This window comes from Chaetodon auriga, chromosome 8 (genome assembly GCF_051107435.1).
Source record: "Chaetodon auriga isolate fChaAug3 chromosome 8, fChaAug3.hap1, whole genome shotgun sequence".
NCBI classification, from domain to species: domain Eukaryota; kingdom Metazoa; phylum Chordata; class Actinopteri; order Chaetodontiformes; family Chaetodontidae; genus Chaetodon; species Chaetodon auriga.
In genome coordinates, this window is record NC_135081.1 from 19,634,976 (window position 1) to 19,662,485 (window position 27,510).

General features: G+C 42.2%; 3 protein-coding genes across 4 annotated transcripts; 1 reads left to right on the forward strand and 2 right to left on the reverse strand.

Annotated features, from left to right (window-relative positions):
* Positions 1 to 262: 262 nt before the first annotated feature.
* Positions 263 to 7,998, reverse strand: herpud2 (HERPUD family member 2). 2 transcript variants are annotated; one of them, XM_076737886.1, is made up of 9 exons: positions 7,865 to 7,998; positions 6,171 to 6,566; positions 4,471 to 4,548; positions 3,736 to 3,840; positions 3,288 to 3,448; positions 2,459 to 2,584; positions 1,939 to 2,274; positions 1,696 to 1,807; positions 263 to 1,151 (listed from the first exon to the last, which is right to left on the reverse strand). In XM_076737886.1, the coding sequence occupies exons 2-9, from the start codon at positions 6,315 to 6,317 to the stop codon at positions 957 to 959; spliced, it is 1,260 nt and encodes a 419-aa protein (XP_076594001.1). In that variant the 5' UTR covers positions 6,318 to 6,566; positions 7,865 to 7,998; the 3' UTR covers positions 263 to 956. The 2 variants fall into 2 exon arrangements, with proteins under 2 accessions (XP_076594001.1, XP_076594000.1); XM_076737885.1 differs by having other exon boundaries at positions 3,736 to 3,843.
* Positions 7,999 to 8,254: 256 nt separating this feature from the next.
* On the reverse strand, positions 8,255 to 10,632 carry pkdc (protein kinase-like domain containing). The gene is made up of 3 exons (XM_076737409.1): positions 10,416 to 10,632; positions 9,707 to 10,089; positions 8,255 to 9,485 (listed from the first exon to the last, which is right to left on the reverse strand). Exons 2-3 carry the CDS (start codon positions 10,075 to 10,077, stop codon positions 8,894 to 8,896), a joined length of 963 nt encoding a protein of 320 aa, XP_076593524.1. The 5' UTR covers positions 10,078 to 10,089; positions 10,416 to 10,632; the 3' UTR covers positions 8,255 to 8,893.
* A 927-nt stretch (positions 10,633 to 11,559) lies between these two features.
* On the forward strand, positions 11,560 to 19,691 carry ankmy2a (ankyrin repeat and MYND domain containing 2a). The gene is made up of 10 exons (XM_076736169.1): positions 11,560 to 11,770; positions 12,279 to 12,343; positions 13,326 to 13,464; positions 13,585 to 13,683; positions 14,913 to 15,073; positions 16,635 to 16,849; positions 17,414 to 17,549; positions 17,666 to 17,794; positions 18,071 to 18,200; positions 18,686 to 19,691. Exons 1-10 carry the CDS (start codon positions 11,704 to 11,706, stop codon positions 18,820 to 18,822), a joined length of 1,278 nt encoding a protein of 425 aa, XP_076592284.1. The 5' UTR covers positions 11,560 to 11,703; the 3' UTR covers positions 18,823 to 19,691.
* Positions 19,692 to 27,510: the final 7,819 nt, after the last annotated feature.

Below are 27,510 nucleotides of genomic sequence, written 5' to 3' on the forward strand. Positions count from 1 at the left end.
ATATGAAAATGACAGAATAGGACATAAAAAAAATAGGAAAATAAGGAAATGTTGCAAATAACTTGGTCTTTATGTACAAGCCGAAATAAACTGTCAACTTCATAAACTTTGGATCATCAAAATGTGCAAACAAATGCTGAATAAAAACTTTACATACAGGGTCAACACACTGAGCCCAAACTCAAACCACTTTAATGTGTGAATACCGCCACCTGCTGGACATCTGAGGAAACTGCAGAAAAATAACAGCCAACGAGTCGAACCGAAGCAAGATTTTTATTCAAAAAAAGCATATATTCAGGAATTAAAGATGCATATATACTTACATGTGTAAATAATGTTCAAATACACAAAGTGGGAAAACAATGTGCTTCAGTAGCTGCGATGTCGTTATGCACGCCGTGTGCATACATGAAAATGTCTTTGGGGTTATGGTTTTTCCATTGTTAGTCGAGAACACACATCTCCCGTCATTTTAGGGAGATTCCTGATTTTCTTTCTTTTTTTTTTTTTGTAGTCCGGGTCACATCCGTTACTGAAGGTTTCAAAGGCATGACCTTCTCACTGTTTAAAATGGAAGACAGCTCGCTCCGCAGTCTCCCGCCATCTCAGTGAATTCACGGTCAATGAAAGAAAAGAAAAAAAACTTTCACTGCTGAAGCATTTGCTCTGTCAACACAGCGTCATATTTACTTTCTAAATGTCCATTTATTTTCTCTCCGCCTGCAGAACTCACACTCTGCTCTTTAACTTCAGATGGCCTGTTTTAAGTGCCGGCCCGCTCGCTGGCAGCAGGTTTACAGTCGACTGGCTGAGGTCGTACCAGGCGCTTTAGGGTAAAAGGGGCGAACTGGGGTATTTCGGACAGTAACGATGGAGGTGGGAATGGTGATACTTCTGTAGAGCGGTACCTGCTGGCAGGAGGAACAGAGGTAGGGCAGAGGGGTGTGGGCTGCCTAGTTGGCCGGGTGGGGCCGTCCCTCTGGGATGAGCGAGGTGAAGAAGGTGCTGATGAAGGACCACGCGGTGGTAAGGAAGCTTGGCTCAGGTATGGCGGCAGCAGCAGCCTGGTCCGGGTCCTGGTCATCAGGGCCTCCACCTCCTTCCTCTCCGCTGTCGTCGTCCTCCATCCCTTCATCCATCAGACGTTCCTGTGAGGAGACAGCAATGTCAGACTAAAAACAGTGAAGACGTCACCTGTATTCAGACAATAATTCGATCATCACTGCTGTTAATGATTGTGTGGTCTGTTTCTCAGCAGCAAATCTCCAAAATCTGATTTGAATCAAATTTGATGGAAACTTGGGCCGTGACTCAAAGAATAAGTGAATCATTTTTGGTGCAGATCTGCATCTCGTTATGGATCCAATTATTCTTTCGCCACTTCTTAACACTGCTTGATTGGACTTTTCAGAACATTCTAATATTCACAAACAAATTCAAAAGCTTTTATCTGGGTTCAAGTTTTTCTAGTATTTTTATAGAATCTGAGAAAAGCATGCCTGAACCATTAAAACACAGCTCAGACTGAGAGCTAAAATTGATTCTTCGAGTATTTTAGGGTTCTGCATAACCTCTCTTGTCTGAGTGTCGTAGCTCAGCTGCAAAATCAGATGGCAGAATCACAGAAGAAGTCGGTGGACTGAGAGCTAAAGACAGAAGAGCAAGAAGGCTGAGAAACATTCTCCCGCTAACCATTTCCTGTATGTCCTGGTGTCTCTCCGCCTCCTCCTGAGGAGCCCTGGCTCTTTCTCCTCCTCGGAGGTTCTGCTGATCTGGCCTGAATGGAAACCAACCGGCCTGATGCCTGGAACAAACACAAATACAAACATAAGCGCACTCTAAGACTTGGCTTTAAAGCGTTTATCTTTACAGAGACCAAAATGAAGGTGTGAGAAATATGAAGTGTGAGTCTGAGAAATAGAGTTTTTCGCTCACAGGTAGACAAGCAGCATGGCGCCGACCACCATGACGAAGCGGCTGAAGGAGGAATAGAAATAAACGATGCTGAGCAGGACACCGGCGCGAGACACCGTGTACAACCAGTCCAGCCAATCGCGGTTCAGCTCATCATCATTTAACACCGCCCCACCCTGCGCGTTCATCTGGATGTTGGGGTTGGCCGGCTGGTTCTCGGGTAAAGGGTTGGGGTCCGGGTTGGGCCCCAGTGGGGGCTGCACAGCTTCATTGGGCTGGACGGGTTGATGGGGTGAGGAGGAGGGAGAGGAGGGAGGGGAGGTGCTGGGAGGCTGAGAGGCAGCTACTGCCGCTTGACTGATAAGAGGAGGTGAAAAGAGAGAGGAAAAAGAGACAGAAAGGAGGAGTCATATACATGATGTGGACACCCAACTATTACACCGATATGAGCTTTTTCTCTCTAATTTACAGAAATTACACGGTGAGTAAATCCACCAAATCACTGTCCAACACACTTTACAGACACATTACTTTGACTTACTATTGCATGTAGTAGTGACGTGCATACATCTGCTGCCACCACAGCATCTGCATGGGCATGTACATGGGATGGGGGGGCATGTTGGCCGGGAGGCCGCCTTGTAAAGGGACCTGGGCTCCGTCTGGCCTGTGAAGGAAAGTCATGTTTATCATTAAATACGTTAACACTGTGCACAAACAACCTCATGAAAACACCAGCTTCTGTCTGCCTCTCGTAGTTTTCACTCTTAGTTTTCCACATTGGAAAGGTTCTTCAAGAGTTTTAAAGGCTTTTTTTAACCTTCTAGCTGCTTAAACTGATTGCCTGTACAGTCACAATCACAGACCGCAGTCTTATTCTTCAGTTCTGCTTTCAGTGTAAGTCAGTCCAACACAACACCACAACTGACAGACAATGTGCTGAATCAGAAACTCTCAGAGGATCAACAAAAACTGATTATGAGAAGCTTCTTAAAGCTCTGACTGTGTTGTATTGGATTTACATTAGCCTGTACACTTCCTGTAGATATGGTACTTTAATGTACATCTGAAAGAATTGGCTGGGAATCAGATTTGCTCTGGAGTCTGTGTGCATAACAAACAAGATATCTCTATGAAAGAAAGCATACTGTTTGACAGCACAGAGTGAACAGAGCTGCTTAAAGGACCAGTGTTTAGGATTTGGTGGCATCTAGTGCTGAATACCCCTCCCCTCACCCTCCTCTACGGTAGCTGCTAAAGACATGATGTGAATATTCTATTCCATTTCTGCAAACAGATGCCCCTTAAGGCCAAAAGGTTGATGAACATGAGTTTATCTGAGATACATTTGGTGTCAGAGACTAGCTTACCACTGAGGGACGCCAGAGGCGCTCTGAGGGTCATACTGGGGGAAGCCGCCGCGGTACCTCAGGCCATCGTAACTTCCTGGGACAGAAGAGGAGGAAGAGGGCGGCTGACTGTCCTGATTTGGTGTGCTGGCAGGTGAGGTGGAGCCGGTGCCGTCGGAACTCTGAGAGACGAGATGAGAACGCGGATCATAAGATAAGCATTTTAAATGATCAACACAAAGAAAGGTGTGTTTGTACTGTTTCAGAGGCAGTGTGACCGCAAACAAAGGCGATGGAAGACATACTGCTCAGATTCATACGATCTGTGATGAATGTGGGCGGTCACACGCACACAGATTTTATTTTCATCCTTATTCTGTTTTACTTTCACTATCAGTGGTAGGGTTGCCCGGTACGAAGGTGTATATCGTGCAGCAGTAGAAATGTGTGGGTGGATCGGTGTACTTACGCTTGAGTCAGAAGCAGAAGAGTTGGGTGTGGACGAGCTCCGAGGCATGGGCGAGGCTGGGGGGCTATGAGAGGTGCACACCAGATGCATCATGTGGTATTCATCCTGCTGCAGGTCGACAGGTCCAAGAAGGGGAGGAGGAGGAGGAGGAGGTGAAGACAGTGACAGAGTAGAGACAAAACAAGAAACAGAGAGACACACAGAGGATTAGAGTGGAAGCAGCCAGAACTCAGACACGACACAAAGCTCAGCCTTTGTTCTGAAATCACATCAGATCAGCTTTTGTTTCCCACACAGCCTGTTTCACTTCCCTCACACACTCTCTCATACACACACACACACACACACACACACACACACACACAGTGTATATACAGCCGCAGACTGGTTACTTTAATAACTGAATAATCATTTTAGTCATTTTTAAGCAAAAAAATGGCAGATTGAATTTGGACTGTGGGGAATAATAACAGATCTTTTTTCAGTATTTTCTGTATCTTTCTGACACAGCACTAAGCACCAAAAACTGACTACAAAACAACAGTGACTTCACAAGATACCCAATAACTGTACTTTCATAAATGTGCCACAAAATGAAGAAGTGTACAGTACATTTAAAAAGCGTGTTTAGGATCGGGAAAAATCTGATTGTGTTGCCAAACAAAATTGCATCAATGCAAAGCACTGCTCATGCATTCACCTGCATGCACAAACACAAAACGCAGCAGCTCTTACCTTCCTAAGCACATCTCTGAGCTGTAGGTGGTCTTGAAGGAGCCTTCCTGAGTACACCAGGCGCTGGTCTTTGGACAACTACGACACAAACATACGTGATAAAAATACTGTCTCTTCATTTAACATTTCAAATTTGCTTTGAGATCTTGTGGCTCTTCCTCAGACGTAAACTGCAACATTGGGTGAAACTGATACTGCAAAGGGCCCGAGAGCAAATCTGGGTCTTGCAGCTAAAATTAACCTCAACATCAACAAACGTTTCAAGCGCTTCCACAGTCTAAAATAAACTTTTAGCCTCGGCTTTGAAGCCAACCTGTGAGAGAAGCACTGAGGAAAAGCTAGAATCTGAACAACTACAATCCAAACACCTGGGAAAAGACAGGCAAGACAGTTTTCTTCAAAGGTCAAACATGAATGCTGAACCTCCTTAACAATCCACTCTTAGGATTCACTCTCAGCTGCCTCTGTCATGACCGGCCCACTGTAATCCAGGACAAACACTTTCTTGCAGGCTCTAATGATCCCAGCTGGACGAGGGTGAAGACTTTGAGTGTTATAACATGAGATGTCAAATCCTTAATGTGTGCAAAGTGATTCGGCACCTTTGGATTAATTGCTGGGCTGGACTAGATCCCAAAGCTACTCACCGTCATGTCCTTTTATGACAGCTGGGGAATAAGGACAACAGAAGCTCACCTTGTTCTCACTGACAGATAAACTGAATGAACGTGAGCTTTGTTTTGTCTTCTCTAAAACTGTTTTTCTCCTCTTGCAGCCTGATCTGATCATTCAACACACAGACATGAAGCATTTTCTTTGTGCTTTTACAGAGGAAGGGAAAGCCAAACTTTAATTGACGCCTCTGATGTTGCAAAGCAGCCAAATGAGCACCTCTCTGCTGAGTACTGGCACAGAATTGAGCAGGAGACTATTATTTGAAGTTTCCTCTCAAAAGCCAGAGACAACCCCCCTTTCAGCACATGTAACTTGCTGCTGTGATTACACAGCTTTGCTCTGCTCTTTATATCACTGACTAGTGGATCCATTTGCTCTTCAAAGATTCTGCAGTGCAAAGTGGTCTAAAAGATCGAAGTCTGAGGAGTAAAAGAAAACATAGAAACGAGTTCCCTGAGTAACTGATAAACTCATCCATGAATACCCAGCAGCCCCTTTGTTAAATGCTAACATTAAGAGGAGATTATTTCTCACGACATGTGTGAGCAGAGGGCAGGTGCTCTGCTGTGCACAAACCAACACAATGCGCCAATTAACAATCTGCACACAGCCAGTACACGGTATTAAGACAAAACGTTGTATTTATCCATATGACTGTTTGAAACATACAGATGTTTAGAGAATTTGAGAAGAATCTGATTCTTCCCCTTGTCCTACATTATATTAAACTGAATATCTTTGGCTTCAATGGCTAAACACACACAAGAAAAGCTATTTGAAGACATCAGCTCAACTGTTAATTGTCAGTTGCAGCCCAATACTTACACTTAACTCTTACACTTGAGTCAAAGGTGAAAAGGCATGTAGTTCTGTGTCCACCTAAACATCCTCATAAGCTTTGAGGAACCCCTCCTGGTCCATGAGCCAGTTTAAACTCTTTTTCAAATGTATTTAAATCCACTCAGACACAAAGCAGCATCAGCATTCAACACAACACACAACCATCGACTGTGAGAGCTGCTTACGGGTTTGCTGGGGTACACGTTGGAGATGTGACTCTTCAGCCTTTCCACGGTCCAGTTGAGGAAGCAGTTAATGGTCTGGTCTTCATACTTCTGGTTGGGGGCCTTAATGACCAGGGTTACAGGACTATCAAGTGCTGCAGAGTCCATGGCTCATATTACTGGCAGGGTGGGCTCTCAAGAATCTGAGCTCAGGAGGATTTAGTGTCACAACTCAGGACTCACCTGAGGAGAAAGTTCCCTCAAATCCTCCCCATTCTGGGCTCAGCAACACACCTAAAACAGTCCCTGCTGTGGGTGGGGGGTGTGGGTCCCCCTCTACAACATCTGCTTCATCTGTGGGAGAAGTTGGTGGATTCCAACTATATGGATCCTTCTGTGGTGACAGTTTGGGGATTTCTGGTGAGAAAAAGGAAGAGTCTCTTCACTGCAAAGGAAGTGTTTCATACACTGTACAGGCTGGTGGATTATCATCATGGAATAAAACCATCAGATTAAATCACATTATACATGTCTTTGTAGCTATTTCAACAGCACCACAAACTATAGTTCCCATAAACCATGACGACCTCTCTAAAACTGATCATAACCTTCATGGAGGAAGAACTTATCGCAGCGTTGTTGTTTCAGACTGTATTACTGATATGTATGTACCTACTAAACTGGAAACTGAGTGTTAACTTGGACACTGAATGGCCAGTTAACTAAATTTCCCATTATTAACTTTATTATTAACTAGATATACGAGTTTGCCTCTTAAAGCTGATGGAGGTTTCTGAATGACAATTTCTGCAGTTTGAGGACATCATCTTGATCATCTTTGGTCCACATTTTTCACCATTTTCTGACATTTTATTGACCAAACAAGTAATCCATTAAGCGAAAATGAATGCTTTCATTTTCAAAAAGGTAAGACAACAGCTCGAAATGTATTTTCCCAAATGTTACTCAAACAGGACTAAAGAATGCATTTGATGGGGATTATTATTATTATTATTATTATTAAAGACATGCATATGGTTATCTAACTAAAGTTTCACCCAGTTAAGCTCTGTGGCACAGAGGAATCAGATATCTGGGGACTGGCTTCACGCAGAATACCCGTTGTTAGATCAATTCAGTGTTTTAGTCTTTACATGGGATTTGTTGACTATAAGGGGAAAAAAAATAAAATCACCGGCCAGAGGAGCGCACACTGTGAATTTGAGTTATCTTGCTGGTAACAGTCATACGCGTCTGTATGTCATAGGGGTAAAAGAATTCAGCCTCAAACAGAAACCAACCGCTGCTCAGGTGTGGATCACGAGCTCCCACTTCCTCACAACTGCCGTGTTACGTCATCTTCCCAGTAAAACGGTCTAAACAACCGACAACTGTAAATCCCCCCCGGGTCAAGCTAAGCTAAGTGGATTCGTGGTTAAGTTAGCTAAACATGCCGTTAACCCTCTACAAACCAGCAAACACACGGACGAATCTCGCTTTAAAAGACGAGTCACGTCGAACAGCTCTGCTCATGTTTTGACCCTGGTCATGACGCCAGGGTAACAGGGTTAGCTTGCTGGCTAACGTTAGCTCCCCTGCTGCTTCAGAAGAATTCGGTTGACCTGTCGAACCGTTCCCGCCGTGACAACACACGTCACTGCCAAACGGTGCGAACCGAAGTCAGGTTAACGCTTCAGAGAGTTTGCTTCTTGTACCTGTTCGCTCCTGTGTTACCGTCGTCTCTTCGTCCCAGCTCGGCTCGCCTGCCTTGTTGTTGTAATGTCGGGTGTGAGACCGGAAGTACGTCATCGTCCCCTCCGCAACAGCTGATCAGGAAAAGAAGCCGCTAAGCAGCCAAAGAGATGGATACGAGACAGCGCTTTAATTTGTAAACAATGGCGTCAAATTACCAAAGTAACTCTAAAATTACTATGACAAATAACAACGTAGCTAGCTCTTTAGCTAGTTATAAGGCTAACTGATCTTTGGTGACGTGGTCGTAAGGACCGTAGCACCGCTGAGTGTCACAATGCGCGCATTCATTTTGTAGTTCCCGGAACTGAGGACAGGTGGCGCACCAGATTCAGAGACCCGACCAGGAGTTTCACTGCAAACGTTTTTGATAGGCATTTTCAACATATTGCAATTTATTGACAAACTCTTTTACTGTTTGATAAAATGGTGCTGGTCCTTGTTGTTATGTTCATTCTGTCTTTTTTATTGTGACATGAGAGTTCCTTTGTTTTAAAGCACTTTGAGCTGAATTTCTTGTATGAAATGTACAAATAGCTTATCATCATCATTATTACTAATATTATTATTAAACAGTTATGACATTTTTGTTCTTTACATTTCTCATAGATACAGTAGGGTCGATTATTTGTCCTGACATTCATGAATATCTACCCAAGACCGGTGGGAGAAACATTTTCTTTGGAATAGCAAAATCCAGTATGTGATTAAAAAGAGGAAACATAAAGAGTGCAGTAATAAATTATAGCTGACAGTCCTATTCATCAAGAAGCAAATTCAAATAGTCTATAAAGTTCGTAAAACATTATAATGTTTACTAAGTCTAAGCAGCTGCAGTAAAGGAGAGAAAAGCCCGAGTATTGTTCACAAACTTTTATTAATTCACTGTGCACCTCTGAAGAAGATAATTGAGTCTGTGTTTTCCAGGTTAACTGGGTCACCTTCCAGCCAAACGCTTAGTTCTCTGGTTGTTTGAAGTCAAAGGTTTTTGGCTACAGTTTCAGTTTGTGCAGGACCTCTTTGGTCAACTGTTTACTGTACCGGTTGATCTTCCAGTGTCCAGGCATCCATCCCAGCAGAAAGCGATGAAAATCTGTCCAGGCGAAGGCAAACATCTCCCTCCACTCTTCCTCCAGGGCAGCAAAGTCCACCTCTTTTTTCACAGATAGCTTTAACTCTGTGAAATAGAAGTCCAGCAGGCCTGGCACCCTCTTTTCACACTCCCTCTCCTCCATACAGCTGCCGAAAAAATACACAACATCTTTCATCCCACAGCCACCACCAACATACTGAAAGTCCACCGCTGCCACTTCCTGTCCACTCTGGGAGAAGCAGAAATTGGCTAACTTCGCATCTCCGTGAACGATGGTCTTGAAGCGACATTCGTTGAGTATCCTGTCAATGTCTCCTGCAGCTGCTTTGACCGCAGCGTCGTCCATGGCCTCCAACTCGTCCGGCCGGGTCTCAAGGTGCCAGTAGGTGCCGACAGGCCACAGGCCCTCCGGTGCCACACCCAGGAAGAGACCATGGAAGTGGGCAAGCCAGCTCAGGCAAGCCTTTATTTCTCTGTCCTTCACGCTGGTCCTACAATAAAAACAAGCTTATTTAAAAAACTGTCGGGTATGCACATGGAGAATCTGGACCTATGACTTTGGTATTTCTAACCTTGTTGCTGCAACCCAGCTGTTCACCCAATCTGGATGTTTTACAGACACATTTCTTTTTTCAGCTCCAACAAAATGTTAATTAGCATTGATTGGATGGCCTCCACTTTGCAGAGCTACAGACAACCCAGCATTTCATACCTTCTCTGATCATAACCAACCCCGTCCAGATCCTCCAGCACAATCAGCATCTCCTCTCCATGGGAACAGGCAGCCAGGCAGGCAGGGATCTGACAGCTCTGATTGGTGGAATAGTTCTGGTACCAGTGCGTCTCCACCTGGTAGGATCTCACTTTGCGTCTATGGGAGCGATCCGTGTTCCAGCCACCGGGATGCTTGGCCTCCTCTGGAAACTTGACATGTTTGACGACCACAGAGGGCCGGTCACAGCCCTCCAGGTGCAGCCTGACAATCTCCCCATAGCCGCTCCACAGAGTCTGGATCTTTGCACCAACACGCAGAGATGAAGCGCCACATGCCTGCAGGACAAGATCCTGGTACTCCTGTTTCATCTCCGGTCAGAGCTGGACCATAGAGGAAGCACACTGAATGTTATAGCATCTTTAAACAATCAAACATTTACTCAAGTATTATAATTGAGTACAAATTCAAAGTACTTGTATTTTGATTTTGTCCAACTCCATACTTTACCAGATCTCAGAGGCAAATTTGTACTACTTACTCTACTACATTTGTCTTTAGTTGCATTTCATATGACAGGACTTTTACTTGCAGTATTTCCACAGTGTGGTATTAGTGCTTTTACTTAAGTAAATGATTTGAAATTCACATCTCTGGCATAAAGATCATCTTGTTATTGTTGCTCACTGCTTTGAAATGTGTCACCTACCTCTCACAAATGATCAAGTTTGTGAATCCAGACACCAAAAACAGGATTTCTCTCTCACACTCAGAAGATGCGACATGTAAAATTTAATACACACACTGAGTATGCAACAGTAAGTGTCTCACATATGCTAAAACACTTTAAACAGAATTTATTTGCTTTACTTTGTCTTCAGCTACATGTCAAAAGCCTCTCAAAAGCCAGCTGAGAGGAAGTATCCGACAGCATCCTGCGTTGTGTTTAAAGTTACAGACATGAACTAAAGAAGGTCAGACGGTCACTACTGCCACCTGCTGGACCGGGGTGCATCAACAGGCTTTTAAAGTGAATGGGACATCTGGATGTTAGCTGTTGTACAAATCCAGAGCTTGCCTGAGAATCAAGTAATGAGTACACTGCAAGCAAGAACTGCTAATGATTAATTCGGCATACTTAGAGGCGCTAATTTGTCTAAATGTAGACATATATAGGCTTAAAAGTGGGGCTCAAGGTGTAGCCCAACAGTGCATGTTACATTTATTTGCTGGGGCGGTCTAATACGATCTAATTCTATTTTCTTCATTTCTTTCCCCCACATTAAACTGTTTTTTAGAGAGTTTGTCCTTATCTGAATGAAGTGTGTTGTGTGCTGCACACACTGTAAAACCCCTTGAGGTAAAATCTTTAGCTTTCTCATCTGATAACAAAACACAAGTACCTCACAGTTATACTTATGCACAGGAAAAATACGAATTCACTTTCCACCACGTGTCCTTCTCATTCATTGTTTATTAAAGTAGAAAGAAATCTGACTCTTTCATTTCTTTAATGTACCACGCAGATCACCAGTTTTTCCCTCTGGACATACGCACTCATGAGGACCGTCTCTAAGGACAACACTTCACCACAACGCGTGCTTCACTTTGAAGCATGAACTTTCTAGACTTCCGTGGATCTGATTACTTCAGTGGAAGAAACGGGGGGTGAGATCCGTTGTGATCGTGAACATTTTTGTGTGTGGCTGCGAATAATCAATTTTACTGTGGTAAATCCTTCATTTATTTGGGGGTACATCCAAAATCTAGGAAAATCTTCTCAAGCCGCAGGAATAAATCTTGAAGTAGGTTCTGGCTGAAAGACACTACACCCCTTTTGACAATACAAAGTGGTACATTCCAAACAACTGCCCGACTGTAGCTAGCCTTCATGCCCGAGCTTCAGCAGACTGTCAGACCCGCGGACAGCAGGTTGATCAAGAACATCGCGATTTATTTGTGCCCTTATATATATTTTTAAGCGATTCATCGCCAACATGTCTGCGCCTAAGAAAGGAGACTTGTCTTCAAGTGAAAAGGAATTGTTTGAGGTTATTACGGCAGGTAAGCCTCTTCGGCTAACGCTAATCCCTTGCAGAACCCCACACAAGGGTTAGCTCTTGTTATAAGTTGTTATATTAGTGATATATTCAGTTACATTACAAGTATTACGAAATAATGGCAGCTTAACACTTTTGGTCCTCAGTGACTAGCTTGTCAAATCATAGCAATTGACTTCAATTTGAGTTTGCGTGCTAGGAAAGGTAATAGCTAACGTTAGCTGACAGCTAATAATATGTACAGTGTGTGTGTGTGTGTGTGTGTGTGTGTGTGTGTGTGTGTGTTACATATAGAGTGTCTTACTTCTGACAGCTTGTTGCTGGATATAAAATAACGTTTGCATGTTAGATTCAGAGGAGTATATATTATTTAGAATTACATTATATTGATCGATTCATGCCAATCTTAATCTCAGAAAAAAGAGGTCATTTCACTCTCTAGAGCTGTATAAACTGCTAGAAAGCTTGGTGTTGTATTTGTACTGCAGTAATGTTGAATTTCATGTACTCAGGAAATGTTCAAGAGGCTTCAAGGCTGCTGGGCTGTAAGGATGTTCGAGTCAACTGTCTGGACGAGGTAACAGCTTTTCTGACAGGAGTGAAATCTATCAAAAGCAGGATGACATTTGATGATTATGATACGTTGAATTTACTACAGTTAACTTGTTTACTTAAGTTTTAGTTAATTTATTTGCACAGGTAACAACGCACTACTAAAACATTAAAGAATCAACAAAGAATTGTGCTTGTGAGACTTTAGAAAGACCAAGTGGGTTGATAAAGTTAATCTTTTGTCTAAAATAAGCCTCATTTTTGTTATTTTAGATTTGTTTATTGATTACTTTAGAGACATGAATAAAATAATTCAAAACTCAATTTCTAAACAGTCCGTAAATTTAATTACCGCCACATTTCATTTCATATCCAAAGTGTTTTGTCTGCTTCAGGGCAGGTTTTTAATCTGGACTGTACAGCAAGTACAGATGTAGTTAGGAGTGACGTATCTCCTGCTTCATCCCAGAGCAGTGATGCATCACTAAAACTGAATAACTTACTGTCACATTTGGTTACCTATTATGCGTAAATTCTGTTGTATTAAAACATTTTCATAGTTTTTCTGCATCAAAAGACCTGACAGGTTTAACAAAATGTGCCTTGGATTGATCCTTGGGGAAAACACAAGCTTGCAGCTCTGACTTAAACGTCAGTGCAAAATGATGAACACATCAGAGGCTCAAATTGTCCTAAAAAGCAGGTGCATTTCAGCACTACGCTTTGTGCGTCTTACAGAAGAGAAAACCTGCTAAGATCCTTCAGAAGAGCTCCTCCTTTGTTCAGCGACATGTGTGGGATACAAGGACTTGAGTCTCGACACTGAAAGGCTTTGGAGAAGGTCCTTCATGTCCTTCAGTCTGTCACTCTTTTTGTCCGCCTGTCAAAATCAGGTGTATGAAACATATGTTCCTTTATGTAATAGAAGCTGTGTGAGTGTGTTTTGTTCATGCAGAAGTGAAACTGTCCATGTAAACTGTGCAATGACATATTTGTCTCATCCACAGTATGGCATGACCCCCCTCATGCACGCTGCTTACAAAGGGAAAGCAGACATGTGCAGGTTGCTGCTGCAGCACGGAGCTGATGTGAACTGCAATGAGCATGAGCATGGATACACAGCGCTGATGTTCGCTGGCCTGTCAGGTATGTTTTTAATGGAACAGGTGTTGATCTTCACAGCAATATGATTTAAGATTTCCTGTCAGTTTATTTTGTAAAGTCTCTCCCTGTATGTGCTGTGACTCCTCTACCTTTGTGGTTTAGGTAAGACTGACATCACGTGGATGATGTTGGATGCAGGGGCGGAAACAGACGTTGTCAACTCTGTTGGAAGGACCGCCGCACAGATGGCCGCCTTTGTTGGTGCGTCTGGATGTGACATATGCTCATTCAAGTAACAGTCTAGTGTTCTTAAGCCTTGTGTCATCAAAGACGAGGCATCGCACACCACTTTGCTGTCAGGAACATTTTGATCCTTGGCAACGTCACCCAAAAGATGCTTTTACTTGTGTTGGTCCAATTGTAGAAAAAGCTACAATTTACACTATTTTGAAGAGACTAAATCAGGTAAAACCAAACTTAAGGTTATTTTCTCTTCAAGATAAAATTAAAGATCCCCTCCAGACATGCATCAACACATATAGGAATAGTCTGCTTACAACAATAATATGTATCTGATGTGTTTCTTCTGCAAAAAAATACAATTTCCGCATTAAAATCCTTAAAAAGGCATCTACTCTTATCTCATTAAAAAACATCCAGAATCGATGATTATGTTTATTTTGGTAATTTCTAAAGTTTTCCAGCTGGACTTTGCTGTGAAGTCCATTGTTGGTGTATGTGCTCTGGCAGCTCCACATCACACTTTGACTGATTTCTAAACTAGTTGATATCTCAAATCATGCTTGTAGGTTCACCCTTTAAGTCTGATTTCCAATTAATACACAGCACTGAGTGTTAACGAGCTGCCGATGACTCAGCAGGTGTTGAAATAACACGAACCAACAGTAACGTCTACTGGGAGTCAGTGCTAATGTGAGCGAGCTAGGCTAACTAGCTTCCACTTTACAAGCTGAAGCTGGAATACTCAGATTTTTCTGAAAGCCCTAATATATCCTGTTTGGCACTTATTATGAAGTGCCTGAAAACTAAACAAATACAGATGCCTCACATCAGCTAATGATCATTGTTCCGTGTAATTAGATTTAATAGGTGTTATGCTGTCATTACAAAGTGCTTTAGTCCTCAAAGAATCAGCTCTGTAATCATAGAGCCGTGCTGATGTTGTGACGCCTTGCTTGTCTTGCTAGTCTAGAAAATGGAAGAATATGTACAATAGCTGCAGTATCATTACACAGAAATGATGAGGATTCAAATTACAGTTCAGCATTCTTTGTTTTTTCCACTTTTTTCTATTTTATAGTTCAATTCTTTTTGTGTAGAGCAGAGAGATTCTTACAATGGCTCCCACACAGACTCGTCTGTGACCTCTCAAACTGGTCTGAAGATGACGAAAGAGCCAAAGTCGCTCGACTTGAATTTGTTATTCACTGATGTTGAAAAATGAACCGCCTCCTCTTTTCTGTCCTCAGGGCAACATGACTGCGTCACCGTGATCAATAACTTCTTCTCCCGTGCCAGACTGGATTACTACACCAGGACCCAGGGTCTGGAGAAAGAACCCAAGCTGCCGTCCAAACTGGCTGGACCCCTCCACAAGGTCATCATGAGCACCAACCTGAACCCTGTGAAGGTAGGACACCGCTGGGCAGAGAGCGCTGGTGTGAAAGAGGCTGTGATTTAGTCATTATTTTGTTATATGTGTTCAGATGCACTTGAAATGAACCTCCTCACATTGAGCAGCTCTGTCATCCAACCGTCTCTAATGTCTCCTTGTACATTTCTGGGAAATCAGAATGAGTGGTTATTCATCCAAACACATCAGCTGCCAATTTCAATGATTATGTTCCTTCATGCGGTGAAGAGACAAGTAATCAGAGGACTAATCAGCTGCTGCTGTCATTAGATTGATTGAAACCAGCATGCTCTTTGGCCTCTTTTGCACGAGAGCATTAAATGAGTTTGCTTTTTATACATAATATTAATTACACTTCTTCAGAATGTTTTGAACAGAATGTTTGTCTACGTCTGCAATCATTGCCTGTTATGGCTGAAAACTATTGGCTGACTCTTATTTTGTTTCTTTTGCATCGCCATCTTGTCTCATCGGTCATCCTGTGATTTTAAGCCTGCAGCAAAGAACTGATGAGCCATTATGGATAAAAATATCTCTCGGAGCGTTGATAATTTTAGGTCTTGTGATAGCAAAAATTCAGCTGAGATGCCCTGAACGGATTAAATGAGCAGCTGGGAGTGCCAGCGAATTTAAGGGGAATTCCACCAGTTTCACACATGTTGAGTACGACTGCATTTGGGGATTAAGTTGTATAAAAGCCTCAAGTGATGTCACTTGAGTCAGGATCAGTTGGATCTGAAGACTACAAGTTTGAGAATGAAAACAAAATCTCTTGCGTGAGGAGTCAACAGACCTCTGGAGCTGCTCCTCATTTCTGCCTGAGGGTGGCGGCTCGCGGCCACATTAGCCGCTACTAGCATAACACACCGGAATCTCCATTGTTGGCAGTTGAGTTGCTTTGTGGGTAATGTAGGCGCCAGGTTTTGACAAGTGCAATTAAAAAGATGATATCTCTGCTGCTGCTGATTCCGTTTTTTTAAACTATCCATCCAATCTGACAGTGTTACTAGAGTGCAATGATTAATCTTTGACATAACTTGAAAATTAAGGAGATACAGCACCTCCCATAGTAGAAACTGTGAGGCCAAATCTTTGACTCAGTTTCCAGGTGTGTTTCTTCAAATCTACTAATTTGCATTGTAAAACTTTTGAAATTCAACACCCTAAAATGTTTCGTTTTGTGAAGATTTTTAGAACAAGAGGCATCTAATTTGATCTTCTGCAATCTGAAGAACTGAACAGAAGAAGAAGGAAATGATTGTTGAAGAAGCCTTGACTTTTTTTAATTCATCCATTTCTGCCAATTCAGCAACGATTTAAAACATCCCCTCTTGCTATGGAAATGTGTGATGGGTGCTTGCTCACATACTAAAGTGACTGAATGATTAATAATTAAAAATAATTGCAGGTCGAGGAGGTGGATGACGTGAAGTGAAATCAATTCAGAACAGGGAACAAGATGTGACAACAGCAAATACACATCAGTGGGGGTGTTTTATTTTGAAAGAGTAGATTTTGTGTGAAATGGAACCTGTTGAGGGTCTCTTGTGCTTCATAGATGGTGATGCTGGTGAAGGAGAACCCCCTGCTGGCCGAGGCGGAGGCTCTGGATAAATGTCGCCGGGTGATGGAGCTCATCTGCGAGAAGTGCATCAAGCAGCAGGACATGAACGAGGTGCTGGCCATGAAGATGCACTACATCAGCTGCGTGCTGGGAAAGTGCGCCTCCTTCCTGAAGGACCGCGAGGACAAGCTGGACGGCCTCATCAAGAGGTGAGGCTGTGGGGGATGTTAACTGAAGATCTGTGGCTCTTTCTAAGCACTGAACCAAAGAGTGTTTGCTTTGTTTACCAAAGATGGAGGGTTTTACTCAGGTAAAGTGAAGGAGAGCATGGGATGGAGATGTGTACAAATAGATGCTGCACCTGATTTATCACTGCAGCAGTGGGTGGAAAAGCAGGTATAAAATCTGCAGCAGTTTTATGAAATACACACAGTCAGAATATTAAATAGTGAGTGAGGCAGAGACACCATTTCTTAATGGTGTTCTATGATTGAAGCAGCCAGTCATGGTGATTTCCTCGCATATAATCCTCCTCCTGTCAAATAAATGCACACTTGCTGTTCTAAAAATGTTTTCTCTGCAACCATAAATTAAAGTGCAGCAGCAGAAAAACCCTGATTTTTATTGCACTTCATTGTTTTCTAGACAAACAGCACTGCACCATCTTATTTGATAACACTTCATCCAAATCAGATGAATTGAAATTTCTTGTATCATGATGACAGTTGTTTAGTGATTGGTTTAATAAATGTTTGACCTCTTTGATCCTGCAGTTTGTTGAAGGGTCGGGACAGCGACGGCTTCCCCGTGTACCAAGAGAAGTTTATCAGAGAGTGCATCCGCAAGTTTCCTTACTGTGACGCGACTTTGCTGCAGCAGCTGGTGAGGAGTATCGCTCCGGTGGAGATTGTGAGTCTGCGTGAACGACAGAAACAGTTCTTGCAGTGACGTGATGTGATGAAGATGATCTACATGTTAAACTCTCTGTGTGATGCCTGATCGTTGATTTCTTTGCATCGTCGCAGGGGAACGACCCCACAGCTCTGTCAGTGCTGACTCAGGCCATCACTGGTCAGGTCGGCTTCATGGACGCAGAGTTTTGTACCTCCTGTGGAGAGAAGGGCGCCGAGAAGAGATGCTCCGTCTGCAAAATGGTGAGCGTCAAAACAACAGAAGTATATCAGTTCACACGTAGAACCGTGGAAGTCTTTTCTACATGTGCAACAAGTTCTTCGTTTTTTAGGCCACAGTGTGTATTTTGGTACAGTCGTTTTGCTTTCATCCACATAAAACAGTGTCATGTCCTCCAGCAATATACAAAGAATGAAACATGCACAAACTGTAAATTTAAACTCTCTGTGCTGTATTTCTTCTCTCTTTTGTTTTGTGGCTTTTATTCGGTTTCCTAACTTCATCTCTTTGGGCACTAGGTGATCTACTGTGACCAAGCCTGCCAAAAGATGCACTGGTTCACCCACAAGAAGGTTTGCAAGATTCTCCAGGAGCAGAGAGAGAAGCAGGAGACAGAATCAGCCAAACTGAGGATGCAGCAGAGCAAAGGTACCTCATCCATCTGAGAGACAAAAGATCAGACTGAGTAAAACAAAAGTGCAGAGTAAACACTCCCACACACACACATTACCAGCTGAAGAAGGTTACCTGACGAGAGGGGAGCACTTCATGATTATAAAATGCACAAAGGGACACAGAAAGGTCATTCTAACCAGCAAATAACTGAAATTCATTTCACTCAACCTCTGCAGGATGGTTTCATCCAGTTTCTGAGCTCACACATCGAGCAAACGTGTCCATGTCTGCGTTTGGATGAAATATTAATGATTGAATATACAGGGCTCAGTTTTGTTTTTATTTTTCAAAGAAAAAGGAAATTATCAGTATTTCTGTTAAAATCTGCTTAAAAGATAAAAAAAACCCAAACGTAGCAGCTGACACACTGCAGCTAACCCAGCTGATGGCTCACCTCGGCCTCAGATGCCTTCAGGATAAAAGCACGGTCAGACCTCACCTCGCTGTCTGTGTTTCAGAGGAGAGCAAAGCAGAGCAGGAGGCCACAGACTCCATGCAGCAGCTCTCAGTGGACACCAACAGCGAGGACGTCCCCTCAGACTCTGCAGCAGAAACCTCGAACCCCACTTCCTCCATCCCAGCTGCTGACAACTGAGGCTCATCCAACAGTCAGCGTCCACCGACCCCAGAATACATCCACACACCGCAGACAGAGCAGCCCGGCAGAGAGGCTAAAGCCAGACGAGGACCGGTCCAGCCAGAGATAAGAACACATATTTATTACCGACACGAGACTGTCACAAAGGCAGGGAGACACTAAAGTATACGAGGAAGGTTTGTGCCACAGCGGACATCTTTATGTCGTTTTTATATGTTGATTTTCAGTTGATGTTGTCGTATGTGAATGTGAAAATTGCTGATGTGTTTGTGGTAGAGGTCACTGGGAGGAATTGTGGGTAATATGCGAAGAGCTGACGGTTTGCATCAGTGATGGAATTCTGCCTTAAGAAACTGTAGCAACCTGTGCAGGAAAGAGGTGACTGTGTAGCCAATCAGAGCTGTTTGTTTGCATCATATGGGTGGTTTGTTGTTGGGACGTTTGTTTTGTACTGACACTCTCGCGGCAGATGGGAAGTGCGACGTGTGGCTGCACAACATTGACCAAAAATGTATATTTTTAAATATAAACAACATAAACGTGGATTTATTTTTAGTGTGTTGTGAAAGATGATGTTAATGCTCAGGATTTTCAAAGTTTTTCTCTCCAGAACGGAGCATCATTTGTTGATCACTCATTGTTGTACACAGCACAAGAACAGCGTGTCCAGGACCAGAAGAAAAAAACAGAGGGAGGCTGGTTTTGATATTCTGTGACGTTTTGTGCAGCCGGATTGGACAGAGACGTTGAAGTCAAACAGGGTCCAGCGAGGCTTTGTTTGTCCTGAACGCTGATCATTTCCAACATGTCAAACAACTTGAGCTTAATCACATTGAATAAAGACCAACTTCATCAAAGTGCCTGTTCATGATTTTAGACTTTTCTTCTATTATCTTTAATGTCTCTGAGTGATGATCTGACATGAGGAATTTATTGCAATCTATGTGCGTCATGTGTGTCATGCGTACCTGCACCTCCATGCAGATGACAACAACTAACTGGAAGACCAGCATGCACCTGTGTGTTTCAGCTCAGTATCTTGCTCATATTCTCTCGTATACAAACAGAGACTCCATCAGAGCTGAGGAGCGGGCTGCAGAGGTCTGGTAATGTCACCGGATCAGATTTTACGCAGCTCCCTCTGGAGCCACTAAAGGCTTCGTGCGACTTATTTCACATCTGCAGCCAAACTTCCTTGAGACCTGTAAACAGAGTTTGATGTGAAAATCACTGGAGCTCCTCTTTATATGGACGACTCTGAGTAGGCGGGACAGTAAAATGTGCTGTGACTGATCATTCTAAACATTTTGAGTAGACCACAGATTTATTACTGCAAGCACATGTTTGCACTGTAATGACTGGACTGTTTGCCAAGATAATCAGAACCATCCTCTCAGCCTGCGGGCCACGTTGCCCGTCTGCAGAAGGCCACAGACTGCAGGAGGCGATGCCGCTCCGGGCTGTACATCTGGAAGGATCTCCTCCTCTCGGCTGGCTTCACCTCTGACAGCACAGCAGATGGAGACTGAAATTAAAATACAAGCCACACACGAGCAGCATTTTGTGATGATATTTGACAGGCTTTGAGTGTTTTACCCTTTCTATCTAAAACCTGGATGGAAGGCACGCAGTGGATCACATGGTGGCGATACCCAGGTTCATGGGAGATGGGATTGAGGAAAAAAGCTGCAAACAAGCCCTCAGTTTCAGAAGAATCCAACAAATTCCAGACATATTCTCGGCACTCTTGTGATAGTGAGGCAGCTGTGCCCCGAGCTTCATCACTCACTCGCAGTCTGGAGCTGCTGCATCCTCCTGAGTTCGTGCATCGTGTCCTCCAGCCCTCTGATCTGGTTGTTGTGGAGGAAAAGAAGTCGGAGGCAGGTCAGATGGTTTAGGGCTCCTGCATGAGAGACCAGGAGGAATTCAGAGGTTTTCTTAATCTATGGCACATGAGGGGAACTCGTCTTCATCACTGGACTATGTACATTAATATTAAACTGCTAAACTGTAAAATCTAAAATCTAAAGATCAAAGATCAAACATGTTCAAGCCTTTTATAGCTATGCAGAGTGCATGCATGGCTTTTATTTGGCATTCATCGTTACATTTTCACATTAGCTTCACATTCAGAGGAGAAATGAAAAAGAAATCACCAGAAATAGACTTGATGTTGTTGTTGTGGAGGTAAAGTTCAGTCAAGCAGCAGCTGAGGGAGCGACAGCTGAGCTCTCGGATCTGAAAGATTCAAAATAAAAATGCATTTATCTCCCACATATTTCAGACTTTAAATACAAATCATCCTGTGGCTGAAATACACTTTCACCTTGTTGTTATTCAGCCACAGCTCCCTCAGAAAGCTAAATCTTGATAAGTCAGGGACGCCGGTGAGTTTCCTGTTCAGCAAAATAACAAAAATTGTAGAGGTAAATACCAGATACATTTGTTGTAAATACCAAAACATGTCTGTCTTACTTTGTGGCCAGGCTGAGCTGGCAAACATCGGCGTCCCTCCTTATCCCACTCTTCTGAAGGGAGTCCTGTATGTGCTATATTTAAGGTGAGAGAAGAAGAAACTAGAGATGACAAAAAGTGACATTCATGTGTCTTTGAGCTTTTAAAGGTGTCAGTGTTTGAGAAGGAGCTGCCTACCTTGTCCACCTCCATTCTCTGTCACCTTTAGACACACCTGTTGCCTGGAGACTCCAAAAACAAACAAAAAAAAATTCTTCTCATGCATTTTTTTTTTAAATTCTGTTAATTTTATGTCGTTGTCTCTTTTATGCATGGATTGTGGTAGATTTAAGGAATTTTTTTTGTTAAGTTTGGTACTTAGTGATTAAATATCTGCATCATTCATTTGCAGTGCAGTCAGACCTCCAGCAGAGGGCAACATCTCACCAAAATTTAATTTCAGTTTTTAGGTTTCTTCACGTTTGGGTTCCTTAATTTTTAAATCCTTAAAGCCAAGAAGAATTTCTCTTTGCCTTCAAGTCAAATAGTTGATTTCACTGACGCACCTCCAGTCGATGCAGATTCTCCAGAACAAACCAGTTTTCCCTGCCATTGTCACATAGGCGACAATGGTGGATAATAATTACTGTATATTCTGTAACTTGAGTATTTGATTTGAGTTTTTAGAGTTTTCTATTTTCATTTAAGGGAAAAGGCTACTTTTTATTGCCTGACATATTGTTCAAAGCTGGAGATACTGATATTTATTTACATAGCCGATTATAACACTTCAGCATTTTGGGGCCTAAACGTTATTTCATTCTTTCCACAGTGAGATGAGAAGATTCCGTGTCTGCATACGTAACGAGCCTGGAACCAGGTCGACACAGCTATCATGAATTTTTCCAACGTTCAAACAAGCTGCTTCACTAATAAACATGTTGTATCGTGATTGTTAAATCTGTACACAAACAGAGATGTAAAAATAACAGTTTGTGGTTTCAGAGGGAGTTATGTCCTGTAACAATTTCCTGATGAACCGCAGTTTATCCATACACAGCACATCTGTGCAGCAACTGTGGCTGCAGCACATGATTCCCTGTAACACAGCTAATTGTCATTTTTACATGTCTGTTTGTGCACAGATTACAAAGGAAATACAATGTGTTGATTGAGCTTTAGAAGTGCTGGTAGGCATATTTCTGCCTCCAGTATTTATGCTAAGCTAGGCAAATTGTCTCTTGGCTCTTTGGATGGAAAGTTTGTGATTTGATTCACTTTTAATTTGCAGAGGAAAAAAAAGGTCAAGCGTGCAGAATCTCTTTTTGTGACCCTTTTTGTATCCTGATTAATATTTATAAGCCTCCATCCTGTATTGACTTGAGCTGCTTGTGAGTAAAGCTTTGCCTGTTTATGCTCATCTCTAATATCACAACACATCTGGCACATATCAAGTTTCTGGCATATTTTCAGGATGAAGATTTACTTACACGCTAACAAATACCCAGAATGAGTCTGTGCTTTTAATTTGTGCAGCGTTCAACAGGAATTTGTTGCTAATGTTAGTTTTCCTTTTTATGCTAATGTCACTTTTGTTACAGAAGACCTCTGTGCTTTTAACCTGTGCTTCCAGGTGAAGGTTTGGGCCACACACAGGTGATCTCTCACTACCTGTGGGGTTAACTTCATGTAGTCTGTGTTAGTGCTGTCACTACTGCTCGCTGCCATTTCTCACTGTGTGTGTCCTATTAGGTAGCCAGAACCAGCAGATGTCCATCAAAGTGCAGCATGGAGTAAGTCGCCCTTTACACCACCTGTTCCAGTTGTCAGCAGGTCAGACTGAGCATCTTCCCGGGGTGAATGTGATCAGGTTGTCACTGAAAAAGAGAGCAGACTGCATGCACATTCAGCTTAAAAAAGTATTTTTTACTAGTTCCTTGCAAGTTTCATTATTGAGAAGCACTGAAAGTCCACACATAAGCTCTCATGACATTGTGGAGTGGTTGTTTGTGAACAGGAGGGCCTTCTATAGCTCCACACCTTGCGCACAGACATATCACTCTTCTCATCTTTTGTTAATAAAGCAAATAAACCATCACAACACATCACTGCAGGCGATTAGAAAAGACTGCTATCTCTTAAATATCAGCTTCTGAGGAAGTTTGAACACATGACTTTTTTAAATTAGTTTAAAAAGTTTCTCCCCATCCATAATCCTCAATATCAATATATAAAATATGCAATATACTATTAAATGTTGCAAAATAACTTCAGCTCAGGGTTTGCTGACTGGCTTTTTTGGATGTTTTTAGTCAGTGGTTGTTTATGGAGGTGAGTTCATAACCACCTGTCTTAACTCAAAGCATCGCCGCTGTTAGATACGGTTTCATCAGTTACGTCACCTGAGCCACCTGAGCCACCTTTGTTCGCTAATGATGATCTTGAGGTGTGACTGAAAGCTCCTGAAAAAGTTGGCTTTGTGTTGAGATTATTTTGTCACACGTACTGTAAGGAATCCAATCTATAATATGTAATATATTGTAGTTTATTCTTGATCATGTTTTGTATTCATAATCTGAATATGAACTAGTAACTAAAACTACTGTATCAAATAAATGTCATGGAGTAAAAAGTACACGCTGAAAAATAGTTGACTAGAAGTCTAAGATAACACAAAATGGATAAAATACAAAATACAAGCACCTTCAATTTATGTACAGTATTTGAGTAAATGTACTTTATTACTTTCCACCACTGAAATGAAGCACTGAAAATCACGTAGGATGAATCTCAGGGAATAACTGAAATGAATAAGACACATATCTCCATCCATCGTATGTCTTCAGTTGGGATCTTTGCCAAAACCTGTTGCCACGATGACCTTTCCTTCCTGGATTTTTTCCAGGTGTTGTGCATTCCTGTTGTCCCCCTCCGGTTGCCCTCGCCACACCTCCCATCACTGCATGTGGGTGCTTCCTGATCATGCACACACTCCTGCCCTGCTGCTTGTCAATATGCTATTAACCCAGCCACCTTTCATTTCCCGTGAGGGTGAGGGGCGGCGGAGTTCCTGCCGCCGAGTTTCACCGCTGCTCTGTGTCGCACCGAGGGGGAGTCAGCTCTCAGCTTTGTGTTTCTTTACATGGTGAGAGCACAAAAGCTGGGGCCTATCATATTCACTTTTGAGCATTCATTCAGCTCAGTCCCATAAGACGCTCACAGGGGCGTCGAAGTGTAAACAGTCTTGTGAGAAGAGCTGGCCATGTTGCCCTTTATTTTCCCTCGGAAGTGGAGTGAATGAGCTTCTGGTGCTCTTGTTTGAGGAAGGACAAAAGAGAGAGGAAACAATAACACAAACTGAGTGTGAGGTTTAATGACAGACTAGCTTCAGCTGCTGAGGAGCAATTTTAAGGCTCTGGTACTTGAGTATTTCTTTTACTCCACATTTTCCTGATGACTGTAGTTACTCATTACTTCAATAAACCTGAATCATAAACAGAATCATGTGCTAAAATCCAAAAACGTAGGAACAAACATGGAAGGAATGAACTTTGTCCGCTTTAGCATGAGCTGCAATCGTTAGCATGCTTGGCTAACTAGCTTATCTTGACAGTAACCAAACTTTCAAGGTCAGATATTAAGAAATAAATACAATAGTTTTTTAGGCTTATGAGTTATGTTAAAAAAAACAAACAAACAAACAAACAAAGCAGTGTTTTCAAGACAGTGCTGTATTTCTCCACAGCACTGGAAGTCATGGATGCTTAATGCTATCAAAGTTTAGGCTATTTTTAGTGGCTCTGTCATATTTGTCAAATGCATCCTTACAACCTTTTGTAAAGTAAACACATACTATTTGAAAAAACAAGTATGATTCTTCCTCACCATACTAACTCTACCCTGCTATAGAATAAGAATGCTGCTCCTTTATTTCCATGTATTCTGTGGTGTGGATGCTAACATATGTAGCTTTAGCCTCAATGTTTTAGTGTAATATCATATTTGGAGCCATCAATTACGTATAGGACAGCTGTAATAAGATTCTCTTTATAAATAAGTCAGCTGGTAACATTAAAAAGTCAGCTTGGAACAATGTTTTCAACCCACCTCTTGAGCTAATGTTAGCTAAAACAGGTAGCTAGCTATAGGCAGCTGGTCACAGTTCTTCAGTAAAATTGACAAGAAGTGAAAAAAACCTGCCTTTATCTACCTCTGAATGACATCATTTAACATTATGAACTAAAAATAATATTAATGTCATTTAAAATTCATAATTTGTGGTGAATTTGCTATATGCTAATATGCATTTCTGCCATGTGGGAACTTAAGGGGTGACCGGCATAGTAACAATAACTGAGACTGTTAATGTTCAGTCAATATGAGCTCATAAAGTTCACTACATTGCCCAGAATATGTGGACACTTGAACTTCATACCCAGGTGAGACTGTTGAAAACCTCATTCTAAAACTATGGGCATTAACAGCTTCCGTTCTTTTAGTTTTAGGTTTTTCCAGAGGGTTTTGGAACCTGGTTGCAGGGATTTGGTCCCATTCAGCCACAAGAGCATTCCTGTGGTCAGGCACAGGTGTTGGCTGGCTTGTAGTTTCATTTCATCCCAAAGGTGTTGGATGTGGTTGAGGTCAAGTTCTTCCACACCAAACAGGCAAAACCAAGTATTTAAAGACCTGGTTCTGTGCATGGAAACCAAACACAAATGTAGATTAATGTCAAAAGAGCACTATTGTCTAAAATATCATTGTATGCCGCAGCATTAAGATTTCTCTTCAACTAAAATGCCCAAACCATGAAAAATGGCCCCAGACTCACTAATAATTGTGTCCTTTTTCCCTACCTTCCCTCTTTATATTTTCTGCTTTCCTTCCATATTTTTAACTTCTTTTTATTAACCTTCCCCTTTTCCTTCTTTATGTCTTTTTAATAATTCCTTCCTCCTCCTCTTCCTACCTTCATGTTTGCTTTATTTCTTTCCTTGTTTCCTAAATGATTTCTTTCTTTTCTTCCTCATCTGACATCCTGAAAATTGCCAGAAGTGGCATTATGATATTTTCAGCTAGATGCAAAACTAAACTTTGCTTTTCATCACAATTACTACTCTGAATTTCTGTGTACATTTTGCAAATATATGCGTACTTTCATTGTAAATTCTTGTTTGTATTTGTTATTATTAACACTGACATATTGCTATACCTGAGTGTTTCCACCACCACTGATTAAAACGGTAAACCTTCACTCAGGAGAAGAAAGGCACCTCCTGAGATCAACTCGGACTTAAACCAACAAGTGATCTGCCTATCAGCTTTCATTCACCTGAGCAACAATTAGTGTCTCTGCACGACGCCTCCTTTCAAATCGGTAAGACAAGCCTGGATTGAATGCTCCCACAAAGGTAATTATATCTCTACTTGTTTTGTACAGCGGACACACAAAGACTCCAGTTAGTCTGGGCACTCCAAGCATTTGATGTGTAACTGACAGGGATTGAGAGGCAGGCAGAGGGAGGACGGCATAGACAGACGGCAAATTACACACAGACAATATCAGCTTTCATCTCTGAATTAAACGTGTGCCTGAGAGAGGCAAGTCACAACGTGGAGAACATCCAGCATGAGAAACTAACCAGAAGGTAAAACATGAGCTGGTGTCTTAAATCATCAGCTGTGTACACGTGTGATTAATGCTCCATCTCTACTGAAGAGGGGGTTAATAACGAGCAGCTGTGGACTGGATCGGGGTCAAATAATGTTTGCAATAATTTCTATGAGTTGTCTGACACACAGGACAACACAACAGATGTGAGACTTTTAACCATTTCAGAGGAAATTCAGCAAAATGGCTCAATAATTGATGGCTCATCTGCAGCTGTTTTTTGGCTGGGCTGATTTGGTTTATTGAAACTAAGTTACAGTCTAATAAAGTACAGCAGTAATGTCATAGACCTGTTTCTACGCTGTGTTTTCACAATCTAGCTGCTTCTAAAAATGGAGAACCAATTACCAATTACTAAAAACTGTAAAACTGAGTGATAAAATCAGAGAATCATACGGTGTGCATGATATTATTTGAGGTGCAAAGGTTAAAGCTACATTATTTTGGCCTTAATTACATCATGTTTATAGAACGTCCATGCATAATAAGCAGGTCAAATTTTACAAAGTCCAGCTGTCTGTAGGCAAACAGAGCACTTACAGCTCTCTGCTGGCTGAGAAACA

Excerpts from the sequence above, each read along its gene's own strand:
- ankmy2a (XM_076736169.1), top strand. The coding sequence starts at position 11,704 with ATGTCTGCGCCTAAGAAAGGAGACTTGTCTTCAAGTGAAAAGGAATTG. Across the intron at positions 16,850-17,413 it reads CTGGACGGCCTCATCAAGAG|TTTGTTGAAGGGTCGGGACA; the intron begins GTGAGGCTGTGG and ends TTGATCCTGCAG. Across the intron at positions 18,201-18,685 it reads GAGGATGCAGCAGAGCAAAG|AGGAGAGCAAAGCAGAGCAG; the intron begins GTACCTCATCCA and ends TCTGTGTTTCAG.
- pkdc (XM_076737409.1), bottom strand. The coding sequence starts at position 10,077 with ATGAAACAGGAGTACCAGGATCTTGTCCTGCAGGCATGTGGCGCTTCA. Across the intron at positions 9,486-9,706 it reads GTTGGTTATGATCAGAGAAG|GACCAGCGTGAAGGACAGAG; the intron begins GTATGAAATGCT and ends TTTTTATTGTAG.
- herpud2 (XM_076737885.1), bottom strand. The coding sequence starts at position 6,317 with ATGGACTCTGCAGCACTTGATAGTCCTGTAACCCTGGTCATTAAGGCC. Across the intron at positions 4,549-6,170 it reads ACGTGTACCCCAGCAAACCC|TTGTCCAAAGACCAGCGCCT; the intron begins GTAAGCAGCTCT and ends TTTGTGTCGTAG. Across the intron at positions 1,152-1,695 it reads ACCAGGACATACAGGAAATG|GAACGTCTGATGGATGAAGG; the intron begins GTTAGCGGGAGA and ends GTCTCCTCACAG.